Source organism: Rhodnius prolixus, unplaced genomic scaffold (genome assembly GCF_049639745.1).
Source record: "Rhodnius prolixus isolate KJV_2025 unplaced genomic scaffold, Rpr scaffold_2, whole genome shotgun sequence".
In the NCBI taxonomy this organism is placed as follows: Eukaryota; Metazoa; Arthropoda; class Insecta; order Hemiptera; family Reduviidae; genus Rhodnius; species Rhodnius prolixus.
In genome coordinates this window covers 27,875,333-27,888,600 of record NW_027411592.1, presented here as the reverse complement: position 1 = coordinate 27,888,600, position 13,268 = coordinate 27,875,333, and the positions used below count along the sequence as shown (strand labels likewise).

The 13,268-nt window shown below is 32.0% G+C and overlaps 1 protein-coding gene across 1 annotated transcript; it reads right to left on the bottom strand.

The window, feature by feature from the left end:
* Positions 1 to 1,624: 1,624 nt before the first annotated feature.
* On the bottom strand, positions 1,625 to 8,753 carry LOC141449367 (uncharacterized). The gene is made up of 4 exons (XM_074118753.1): positions 7,477 to 8,753; positions 7,132 to 7,199; positions 4,490 to 4,655; positions 1,625 to 2,042 (listed from the first exon to the last, which is right to left on the bottom strand). Exons 1-4 carry the CDS (start codon positions 7,501 to 7,503, stop codon positions 1,881 to 1,883), a joined length of 423 nt encoding a protein of 140 aa, XP_073974854.1. The 5' UTR covers positions 7,504 to 8,753; the 3' UTR covers positions 1,625 to 1,880.
* Positions 8,754 to 13,268: the final 4,515 nt, after the last annotated feature.

Sequence of the window (13,268 nt, the reverse complement as noted above, 5' to 3'; positions counted from 1 at the left end):
CATTTTAATTCATGTTTTCACTGTAAAATTATTGCGATGACTTGTTAGTCTTGGAAGATTAGTTTTCAGAACTTTATGACCTCTTAATAGTATTTTGAGTAGTATCATATTTTGCTTTATAATGTTTTAGATACTTTAACTTTAAATGTAATTTAAAAACAATTAGAAGTTGTACCACTACTTAGTAATAGTAACCTTTGATCATTGCGGAATTCTGTTGATACCTGGAATTTATTGATTACCGTTTCCTGGCTAAAGTAATAAAAGTCGGTGTATTTAATTAGTTTTAAAATTTGAGTCAGTTAGCTTTCTCAATTAATCACTTACGAGGAAGAACCTCACAATATATTTAAAATACCATGTTATTTTTGTATATCTCCACTAAGATATTTATAGCAATAATCTGTTCCGAGAGGTATGAATTGACCTATACACATTTATAGCCCTAGAATAAATTAACCTGACCCATAATTTACTTGAGGTATAATCTAGCCAGACTAGGGTTCTACTAGAGCCTGTTACACAGGTAAGATTAAGCAAAAAAAAAAAAAAGCAGCACTTATTAAGAAGATGAAAAAAATCTTTAAGTATGTGTAGGGAGGAAATTATCTTGGTACTCAAGTTCCTAGGTGCATGAATGAACTTGAATTTAATGAATAGGTATATTTTCATAATCTTCGTTAGCCAAAATAAAGTCAGAATCAGTTGATAAATATATCTTGTGATAAAAGAATAAGAAAAAAAACTAAGTATAGTATTGGAATAATCAATGTGCGGATTATTTACTGACTGGGGACAATTCAATTCAGACTAATCTTGCTTTTTTGAGAAGTTTTCTTGGTTAGAAACTGTACTGAAATATCCCGGACGAATAAAAGAATTTAATGTTCTTTTTCGCAGTGTTGCAGTAAAACAGCTAAGGTGAAAGGAAAATTCAAAATTTTAGATCTAAAATCTAAGAGTTTTTCTTCTATAAAATATTTCACACCATTCCTTAAAAAAGGTGGCAACAAATCTTGTCTACTGTTTAAAGAAATAACTTATTCGCCTAATCCTGATTAAAACCAATATTAAACAATGACTGCTTGTAAACTAATAACGCGGAGCCTCAAATTTCATTTGTGGAATTAGGGTAGGCTTTAGTAGTATCTAAGTCCTTACTTTTTTCTTAAAATGAGTTCTTAAAAGCCTTGTTATTTTTAAAAAAAGTGTTAATTTTGGAAAGGTGTATTATATTTTTTGTATATGCACCAAAAATCATTATTTTCTTTGGTGTTTCGTGACAATGAAAAAACATAAATTTGATGGATAAAAATTGGTGGCAAACTCCTTAAAATTTTATTTATTTCAAAACTGTGTATTTCTTTTAAACACATCAATTCATTAGCTACTCGGGACCAGCAATTCTTGGCTAAAAAGTTCCAAGGTATGTCCGAACTGAGTTATTGTACAATAAATACCTACCTCATGCCTAATCTTTCTACTTAATTGCTGCAGGAATCACTCTAATAGATGCAATTAAAATAGTTTATAAACCTGGAATCTACCAAAATAAATAAATATACATTATTGTTACAGCGGAACTTTTAAAACAACACACCGGCATTTTATTAATTTTAATTTATTTTCATTGTAAGTTTATGTCGGCTGTTGTTTTCTTTGGCCTGTACAAAAATCTATTGACGAACTTTCACAAATAGTTTGGAATCTTGATTCACTTAATAATAAAATTTAGAAGGGATATAAATTAGTTATTTTTAAGAATAATCACACAACATCTTTAATTGAATAATTTATATAAATTAAACAGTCTTAAATTCAGTCTTTTTTGTTTCATGTTAAGTAGAGGTAAATTCCATGCAAATCTTAGTGCAAAGAAATCAAGTAGCTGTTGATTGGACTGGCCCACTCTGCACAATGTACGACGAGGAAGAGGACTGTGGAATTGGAATTGGTTCAATATCCTTGGAAACTGGGCACAAACAAGGCACCAGCTGAACATTATGCACTGTCCCTTTCAAAGTCGCTGGCATGGGCGCCATCTGTAACAATAGAACCAAGAATTAAACATTATCTCAGACATTCCTAATGCGACAGAGATTACTAAAAACATATTTTAAAACACTTTCTTTATTAGTGAAGTACTTAAAACCAGGCCTTTTCCAGTGATAATCAAACATTACTTCTGATTTCTCTATTCTAGTGTTAAAAAATTGGTATTACTTTGGTCTGGACTTTTTAGTCCAGTGATGCTGCACGTTAGTGACTTTTAGATTTAGCTTAATAAGTTATTTCTTTAAACAGTTTAAGATTAACAGCAACCTCATTTTCCTCACAAGCAAATTTTTTTTTTTTTTTTTTATTCTGAAGAGAAAATAAACAAATATTTTTTTGATAACATTTCTCAAATTTTAATTTCCTTTATTTCGAATTCCAATTCTCACACTATTTCCAAATGTATCTGCAAAAACAAATTTAAAATAAAAATTATAGATTAGTGTACATATTATTTTCCACTTTTGGGGTCCTGCTTAAACACCCACCACACCATTCTACCCACCGTTCTACGCTTCCTTCCACAACGCATTCCTTAGTCGACCCTTGTAAACACCGATTGCCGCTAATTTAAATTCCTCTGTCACAACTTTATTTCCAATAATTATCTAAAGTTATTTGAAAAATGGCACTTTTCTGGAATGGATGTTCGCCAATTTGAACTGTTCCTTCTTCTTTAGACGTTGTCTTATTGACTTCAGCATGTATTTGGAATTTTTATGGTTCTGCTGTTAACTACTTTTTTAAAATATTAAGCCCATGTTACTGCTAGCAGAGATGATCATAATTTTCGGCATATATTTCTCCGAGAAAATGTTAAACAACGGGTTTCCTCATTCTGAATAATACAGATGAATTGACTTGATATATGCTATTCGATCCAAGACTTCTTAAAGTTGGTTGTAGAGTGAAGGGCCTAAAGTTAAAGGCTAATTTACAAAAAAAAAACTGTTATATTTGACGGGAGATAAATACTTACTTATTAATAAGACCAAACACCTAATGATTATGACTTTTTATAGATATTGCGAGCTTAAACTAAATCTAAATTATTATCAACTAAGGCAATTACTGGAATGCTTTTAGAATAAATTCTCAGATGGCTGTCTTATTGTTGATTTTACGACTTTGATGACAGGAGCGCAATTCTCTTAACTTCGTTATTTCTTCTGCTGTTAGGCGCCACTGTACGGGAATCTTTTCCATGGTCATTTCTGTCAAGTTCACTAGCTTCTTGGGAATATCTTATTCATCCGTGACCTTTAATTACACCACTTAAAACCAATAAACGAGTAATAGAATTAAACATTCATTAAATAGCTTTTCCCCCTGTCTTAAGGAATAATTTAGTGACCTTAACCACTATAATACTCTCCTAGAAGATACTCAGCTGAGAGATAGTCAGGCTATTTAGGCTACTTATTTTATTTGCTCTTCTCAGTAAGGCTATTCTTTTAAAAGTAACATTGTCGCTTGTTTACTTATTTTACGAAAATACATAGTAACCTAAGTCATTTCCAAACAAAATGTCAACATTGAATTCTTTCTATACTTTGTACAATTTCTCTTTTATATAATTGGGATAGTGTCAAATATTCTAAAGTGAGTTGCACCGGATTAAATGTTTTGTGGTCCCATAAAAATTAAAATTTTGATTTTTACACTCCATGACTTTGTCTGAGGCAATTATTAATGGTTTCAAATGCTTTCAATAAGCAATAACAGTGGTACGGTTGTAGGAATGAGAACAAACTCTAATAAATAGCCAGGCTGAACGGTATGACTGCATCATAGAACTTATTACTTAATAACTTAAACTTTCATTTCTTTTCATACATTTCCCCGCCCACTGTGTAACTTTAAACTTTCAAATAAAAAATAAAATAAATCACATTTTTAAAATTAAAGCGCTACAACACAGTAACTATGTCACCTAACAACAGTTAGTACAATCATAGATCTTACCGAAACTTGTAGCTTCAATTTGCACCATTAAGATAAGGACACTGTTGTGGAAGATACTTCTGTGAAGGTCACAGAGTTTAATACAACGGTATTTTCAAACTAAATTTTTCAGAACATGAATTTCTTTCAATACCTTCAAAAATATCACAGTTATAATGTTTCAAATACTGCTTAAAGGAGAGAGTGGAAAAAGATTCTACCGAAGGCAAAAGAAAAAAGTAAATAGAATTATTATTTCTGTTAGATAGTTACATTTCTATTAAAATTATTTGAAACAAATATCGTTTTGCGTTTAGGAGCAAGTTTCCAAGAATAGTAAAGAAAAAAAAAACTTGTTCCAATAAACTTACTCTGATACTCAGTTGAGTATGTGAGTTGAGTATCCCAGTTGAGATACTGAGTTTAAAGTACGCCAACTTAATGTTAAGCGGAAAATTAATTTGAATTACTTTTTTTTTAGGATTCTCACCTGAGCTTGAATTGGCACGGCTACAGGTAGAGCAACTGTAACCGGCCCTGCACCGTCAAAAGCGTACTGCTGAGGTGCAGCCCAAGGCATGGGTCCAGCCATTGCTGGATTGATGTCACGGTAATATTGTTGTTGTATAGATGGTAGAGTTGCCCTTTCAGAACTCCTGTAGACAAGCAAGGAAAGTAAATATCAATATTAAACAAATACCAAAAATCATTGCATAGATTTATCTCCTGAGGAATAAAATCTAATAAAATATTTTTATTAATTTTCTAAACAATACAAAATTTTGGCCACAATGTTAGATTCAGTGTTTCTAAAAACTGAATCTTAATTTTGTTATTCCACTTCATTATATTTCTATTTAATAGTTATAAATAAATATGTATGCATATAACTTGAGATATTTAAAACTAAGTTATTCATATGTAGAACTGTTTTGTCTTAATAGTAAATAGAAGAGATGTGTAAAAATAGTATTACATTATTTATTCTAGCGTTAATGGTATAACAGGTAATACTTACTTTAAATTCTACTCCTGAAAAACGAAATTTAAGGGGCTTTGATAGCATCATTCATACTCTTCATCTGAATTTGAATCCAGCTATCAGTTATTACACTCATATAAAATAATAATGGACTATTTTGCTATAAATTCTTGCCTATTTGTTTAGGAAAGCATTAGCTAAGGTTCCATCCTACAGTTGTGACGTTTTACTTGTAATATTTAGGTGGTGCTGAAGAGCTGTGACCCTTTGATTAAATTTAAATTGAAGTTTATAAAGATTCTACTAACCTACAACCTATTTTTTTTTCTCCCTACAGCAATAAAGATTTAGTAAAAATTTCATTTTTAAAGAAATTGTATGAGAAGAATTGCAGCCAGCGAAAGTATTTCACAATAATGTTTAATAATATTATATATTTCTTTACCTTCAAGTGCCTACTTTTGATGTGTAATTAGACACCACACCAATTAACAAATTATTATTGTTATTCAAGCAGTTATAGTTTTTAAATATTTGAATCGTTCATGGGGAGGTTACTATGAATATGTACTTAAAACTTAGCCACAACAATTTGGGGGTGTTAAGTTCTTTACTATACCAAACAAGAGAAAAAAAAAAATGTGAGTGTATTATAATTAACTTTAAGAAGTATTCTTACGAACTCCGATGATTATTATTAAAAAAATATCAGTTATATGATGGGATACAGAAGAGTGTGGTGATATGTTCATCTATAGACAGCTAGAAGATTTGAATTAAACGTTAAGTATTAAGATAACTGGGGAGTTTTGAATTGTTAATGAGTTGGGTAGCATTCGTAATTATTTTTTCAATCCCTGCACTACTATGAGTAGAATCATCATTAAAAAAGTCACCAATTATGTTTATGTTATAAATTATTATATATGAATTATGAGTCAGTTTAACAATCTCTTTTTAAATCACGAATTAATAAGGAGCCAAAAACCCCTTTTATGGATTCTTCTGCGGGGTAGGTGACGGTTTTCTCTGGGAGAACTTAAAGTGGGAGGAGAAGGCGGAAGAAGAAATCTACAGAGCTACGCTCTGGACCGGCCTCTCTGATGTGAGGAAGAAGGCCGCGCAACTTGGCCTGGGCAGCTATATCTGGTACAGATCTGAGCTCGTTGACAAGCTGGCAGGTTTCCTCACGGGGCATTGTCGATACAATGAAATGGCACTTCAAGCAGCTAGGTCGGAAACGCGATGGCACTTGCAGTTTCTGAGAGAGAATGGAGAAAATTCCAATACATCTTTTCACTGACTGGAAGATCATTATGAAGTTACCAGACGCTTGATGATGATAAACTCTCTCTGATCATAAAATTTCTTTGATGGACTGGACCGGGTGCTGTAAGGACTAACCTCGTACCCTAAGGAGGTACATTAAATCTTGAAAGAACGCAGTGCAATGTTATAGCTCGAATAAATTTTGAAGTAGAAACCAGCAATAAAAGAAGGTATACATTTTTAATGACTGAAGAGATTAAAGTAATAAAAAAGCACTGCTGCTTTAAACAACATTTTATTGTGAATAAAAAAAGTGAAATAATAATTATGAGAGTGCACTAATCTACTAAAGTTTTAATAATCTTGGAATTAACGACATGAAATAAAATAATATTATAATAATCAGTTGATTCACTTTGATTGGTGAGCATTTGGATAATGAAATTAGCAGAATGAAAAAAGGAAATGAATTTATTCATTCAACTGAATTCAGAGTCAACTTATCTATGTGCACTTAAGTGAAAAACCATTTCATTTCAAAGTGTATTTATCTATAAAATGTGATTTAACTTCTTGTATTAGACCACGACCACCAGTACCTTTTTCTGTTTGTCTTCTGGATAAATTTAAACATTTTCTCAACTTGTTTTTTTAAAATTAGATGTATCAGATTTTTTGTTAATACTGTGAGAAAAAATATCTGTTTTTTTTAAAGGAAGAAGTTATTACTTATTATTATAATATAATGATAAATGCATTTTTTACTGAAAAAATTGTTAATCTTTTTTTTCTTGAAAAGTAAATTTACACGTCCTAAGTAATAAGTTTATTTAAAATGGCTTTAATAAATATATAGAACAGTAAATTAAAAATGTACTTACGATTTTTTGTTGCTGTACATGAAGAATGTTTCTCCAGGGGCCAGAAACGTCAGGGCGGTGCATAAGAACTATAAAAGCACAAAGTATGTATATCAAGGCGAGAATTTTTAATTTAAAAAAAAAAAGGAAAAAGGAAGCGCATTAAAATGTAAGCAAATAGTCACTTCATTGAAAAGTATTCCTAATTTATTATTCTGTGTTTAATTAATGTATAATTTTTATCTGGTTACATTCATGTTGAGTAACGACTCCCTCCATAAATATGATTGCAATAAATTATAAAAAAATAAATGAGATGATGTAAAAGACCAATTATTTATTTTCAACAATAAACGTACGACTCACCATGGTGAATGACTGAATGGTGGCCATAGTTACTATGTGAGATCCCTAGCCCTTTGCCTTTTGCTACTAGTCTCAATCATGTCCAGGTCAGCTTTATATGTAGCTTCTTTAGCTGGCTATCCCCACCAAACCAGTCATCAAATCAAACAACTATTTTCCTTTTCTTTTAATATTTGATTACCTGTTTCCTAGTTGATTCAACGGTAATTATAAGAGGAGGAGCTCAATGAATTCAACAAGATAAATGTTATTGTTTTCCATTTACTGTATCAATGAAAAGATAATTTTAATAAGATTTATTCCTGCGAAGCCCGTGTAACAACAGATTCTGTGTACATAACTTCTTTTTATATCTGTCTCATATACTCCACAGCAGAAATCTTTCACCTATCATTTCCTTAAACTTTTTTCTCTGTTTATTCAATTAAAGTAAGTAAAGTAAAGTAATCGCCTATTTATTCAGGCGGGGCTTAACGTCCAACTACCATTTACTAAGTGTCGTGGACGAAGGCGATTAGCAAACGTACTTTACTATTTCTATAGGATGAAAAAATAATTGCTATTTACTATTTCTCATTTTACCATTAAATAAAACCCATGGCCAAGACCGGGAATCGAACCCAGTAACACAATGCATATTAGATTTGCAGGTCTCGCCTCTTAAACCGCATGGCTACCGTGGCGCCTCGTTTATTTAATTGTATATAAATTATATCCTTCTAAACAATCTAAAAATTGCCCATCGCATTTTTACTTTCTCTCGCTACTCTTTGGAGGCAATATTACAATCTCAGATTTTCCATTATTACCAGAAATAATTTCTTGGAGCCTCCTTGGTTCGAAAATTGGTTACTACAAATTATCATATGTATGTGTAAGTGTGTGTTTGTAGTTAACATTACTCAAAAACTAAAAATTGTAAAATTTCAAATCGATATTTAACTTAGATGCCACTCTAAACTCAACAATTTGTTTTAGAACAATACTGGCCAACTGACAGTGGTATTTCACCAATATATACAAATTTCAAGTTTTTGAAGGAGTCTCTAAAACGGCTCCAACTAATTTAATAAAACGACTTATGTTACATTCATTGCAAACCTGTTGATCTACTAACGTTTAATGAACAGTCATATTAGTGCTATAAATTTCATTTTCAGCTTATGGCGATAAGATTAGACCATTTGTCGACAGCGCTTGAAAGAAGCTAGCGTTACCAGCATACACTACGAGCTAGCGGTCTCTTAATTTAAATAGTAACACTGAATAGCACTAGCGGTATACGGTAATGAGAAGGCTAACCTGATGTAGGCTCTAGCAAAGAGCAACCAGATTACCAATTCCTTTGAAAAATATTAAAAATATTGTTTCTTTCTCTCGTGAATCAGCAACTTTTATAAGTTAATAAACAAACTATTTGCAAGGAATTCCCGCGAATATCCCACAATCGGTGGGTGTTGCCTGTGTCCAAAATGCTATCTGGCCATGACCTACTGCTGAAGACCTGCACCGCATAGAAATAGTAAGCAGTCCCCAATATTCGATGGGGAGCTGAAAAGGTATGTCGGAAAAGCTTTTTATCTCTGTCCCGAATTGAGAAATGCCGCATCCTACCCAAGTTTTGCAATTTGCTCTCTAGAATAAACCTAGTCGACAAGCCACTGATTAGTGGCGCTCAAAAAATAAAAATAAATAAATAATAACAATAATAATAAAAATATAGACATTAAATATGAGACCAAATTCCAAATATTTAGAAAATCGTTTGAACAGAATGCTTACTGATTTATTTATCTCTCTCCTTCTTTTTTTTATTTAAAAAATGGTACTTTTTTGTAAAGTTTCCATAAATTTTTTACAAGTGTACGTCTAATAATTCTATTTTGAAACATTTTCCGAGGAATCCACATTTAAATGAGGTTGAGTTACCTCTTTGATGGGCCTGCATTTACGGTTCTATCACCAATTTGGTATTTGTTAGTTTGATAAAGGATGTTCCTAACACGAGTTGGAAAAATTGCAGCCAGCAAAATGGCTTTTATTGAGTTTTCTGTTATTTTTTTTTAGAGCAAAAATGGGCAATTTCTGTGTGCTGCGGGCTGGATAAAAGATCATCAGGATAAAAATTAAAAATTACCTCGGTGGCAACTTAAACCTTAGGGCATGTGTCTATCTTGCAGGTACTAAATCAACGGCCTTTACTTGATTTGATTTCAGGGGTCCTAAACAAAGTGGATAACAGGTAAAGGGATTAGAGTTGTTAACTAGTCTTTAAAACTATGATTGTCTATTTCATGAAGAAAACTAAAGTTAGAAACAGTCTATGCTGGGAAGGATCAATGTACCTTTTACCATGGAGGCTAAGTTCTTAGGACTAGAATAGATGTTAGACAAGATGCTGACATGTCAACATCATCTTAACAATGTTAAACACTCGGCCAGAGTCACTCTTAGTATGGGGAAAATGAAATTTTCAGTAAAATGGCACTAGCAGTTGGCCGTTTTCGTCCAAAAGTTTGTTGCTGGCTTGGGGTTTGGACTTAAAAATACGATCATTTGCTTGTATACGAATTATTTGCTACCCTATCTATTTGTATGAAATATCAAATAACTCGCCATTAACAAATAACTGGATTATTTCAATGCAAGAAACTGTTATTTGACCAATTTAACGACAATATTAGAAGAAGGTTTTAAAAGATTTAATATTGTTGTTAACAGGAGACCTTATTTTTATGGAATAAAGTTAGAATATGCATTACTTTGTATGTAATCTATGATAGCTGCATGCAGTGCGTGCGTGTGGAAGTCACTGTTTTATAAATTTATGTGATGGTGCGTGTCAGGAAGATATTTCAGTAGAGCGGCTCAATATCCCACACTAATTTCATATTAAACTGTCAGACGGCTAACTTCACACTAAATATAGTGCGTACTCGTATGTCCTTTTTGCCTGTCAGGTTTTTTTCTTACAGTCGGCCTCCTTTTTTCCTTCATCAACCGAACGGAAAATCTTCTTAAAGGTCAGAACTTATTATTATCCTGCAAGTACTCATTATAGGTATCAAAAACAATAAATTATTCCTTACCAGCTAGTATAACATGACTAAACCTACCACAATCAGTGCCTCCGCTATAAACAGCCGAGAATGTCCCTGGTTTATTCATTCAATATAAATTTGTGTTGAGAACTAAATATATCCACAAAAACCGTATTTAAAGCTGTTGCTAAAATTAGAACAATAAGACAAGCATTTCTTCAAACTATCTTTTTCACACCACATACTTTTACTTTTTCAACAGGTAGTTGACAAAATAAAGAGCATAGGATAAGCGCCTTCCATAGGTGCAGAACCACTTACGGGTTTCACAGGCTTGTCTGTCGCTTAAGACTGTTTTAGATATGTACACTATATGAGATGGTTCTGCTTCAAACTTCAGAAGAAGTAAGTTTACCTCTCCCCTTTCTCAAAATGCATTTGCAATCATTTTGGAAAATTGTCCAGACAAAAGTAAGAGGTCTTCAGGTGAGTAGCCTGCAATCATTAATGAGAAAAAGCGAAAGCAAAAAAAAAAAAGCTTGGAAAATTTATACTATACAAAGTTAATTTTGTATTAAACTTAAAATTTTAGCAGCATATTTAATTCTGACTGAAATAAGTAGGTAGACATTAGTACAGTACATTTAATATTATTTTAATATTTTAATAATTATAGCGGACTATTAAATCAATAAAATATACATATTGAATAAATATATTTAAGAGTATAAAGCACGTATAGATGTAGAAATGGTTGTGTTTGGTAGTTGTCTCTACGTAGTTTCAGTTATTAGGGTGAATGTAATTTATTGAGAGAATGTGTTCGAATAAGGTTAGTTAGCACCTAGAACTTATTATTATCCTGCAATTACTCATTATAGGTATCAAAAACATGGTACCCATTAAGAACCTGAGCCACTTATGGCTTAGCAAAATGCGTGCAGTCAACAAAGCATAGACGCACCTAGTGAATTCCCAGGCTAGAAATTTGCGAAAAAGTTCATTATTAGCCACTCGCGTAAGTATACTCCAAGGATGGGAGGTCATTTCAAAGATCGTAGGCCCCTTGATGGGCCTTTGTAAATTGAGTATTCATATACATCGCATGGGTCTATAAACGACTAGGTCTGACAATGTAAAGATCACGTATTGCTGAGGCTTTGGCACTAAAAAACCCTTGCCTTCAAGCTGTAACCAAGGGGTCCACCTCCAAACGATATAATCAAAAGCCGGGCATGGAAGAGTGCTTCAACTAGAAGTGCCACCACAAGTCCAATTGGAGGAGATGTCCAACTGGTCATCTTCCTCGGAATCTAATCATCCAAGTATTAGATTACAGAATCATGTTTAGAATACTGAAACCATTGGATTAAGTTGAAGGGTATCTAGAAAAAGAGAATCTAATGCACCGGTTTGGGCTGGAGCCAGCATCTCCTGTGAGTACATTCATAAAATCTGAACCATTCCCTCATATTGATTTCCCTCAAAATTATTATTTAATCACTGACTGTAATCTTAGTGTAATATTGTTTTTTAATATGTCGCCATCCTGTGTAAATTTGGTAGAACTAATATTTAAAACGTCGTTTTATTATAGTAAAATTATTTGATTATTAAGTCTACTAACTTTTATAAAAATATAAATAAATTTGAAAATTTTAGTAAGAAAAAATCGTAAGAGTTTTACAAAATATTTCAGAAAGGATCGTATTTTGCTTATTGAGCTGCATTAACTGTAATTTATTAATCAAAACGAACTACTATTTTTAGAATATTCTCATATTTTTGTTTCCTTTTTAATAGAATTTAAATTAACTTTCTCAGTAGGAAGCTAGAAAAGGCTAGTCCTGCGATAAATCCTGTCATTTGATTATATTTTATACTGTTCTAATTCTTCGTACTAGATGAATGTAGTTTCTTAGTTTATAACATAAATAGCGGTATACATAAATTATTTAGAATCAGATCTTAAGGGGGAATATTTTTTAAAGATTGTTTCCCGATAATATAACATACAATCTGTTCTGTATTATATCCCGACTAAATCACAGTCACTTAAGAACTTGTTCTTCTTTTAGTTTTATTTCTATATTAAGTGAATTGAACCATAAATTTCCAAGAGGCGGCTTCTTACATCCTTCTTACACCATAGAGAATCTAATAACCCACATTAAACTTTCATCAGTTGTAGTTGTAGGAAAGTTACAATCAATGTTAAGTGATCAGGCAGTATCTATGATGAACGCTTAACGCACTGAAGTATCGCTAAGGAACATAACACTTGATGTATAACTCATATTATCCCATATTTTCATGTTCCTATATCTAATGATAAAAAAAGTCTGTACACAAGCTTGTATCAGATTCCCTTCTTACACATTCATTATCTTACATCATAAATTGTTCAAAACAAACCGTTAAAAATAAGACAGTGTAAAATCTATCATTTACTCTGTTCACGTGTTCACTGCTCTAAGCTTCCATATTTCTTTCTTACATTAATTGTTTAAAAAACTATTTTTATGCATTTAATGTACCAAAAACGGAAATAAGTTAATTTTTTGGGGTGGATCCCGATTATAACTTAGCGGTCAAAATTCCTCTTCCAGAAGTACCACTTTGTTTCAGTATCATTTCAGTACCAACTCTTATTACAAACGAATTGGCCTTTTTGAAAACCTTAAACATTTTTCCTAATAATGAAGAACAGCTACTTTTCTAGACTTTTTTTTTTTTTATTTAAGGCGCATC

What these genes read in the sequence shown, in the direction of transcription:
- LOC141449367 (XM_074118753.1), bottom strand. Translation starts at nt 7,503, where the DNA reads ATGGCCACCATTCAGTCATTCACCATG. An exon ending in CCATTCAGTCATTCACCATG is followed by an intron (nt 7,200 to 7,476) that starts GTGAGTCGTACG and finishes GTGCTTTTATAG; the next exon opens with TTCTTATGCACCGCCCTGAC. An exon ending in ATGTACAGCAACAAAAAATC is followed by an intron (nt 4,656 to 7,131) that starts GTAAGTACATTT and finishes GCTTGTCTACAG; the next exon opens with GAGTTCTGAAAGGGCAACTC.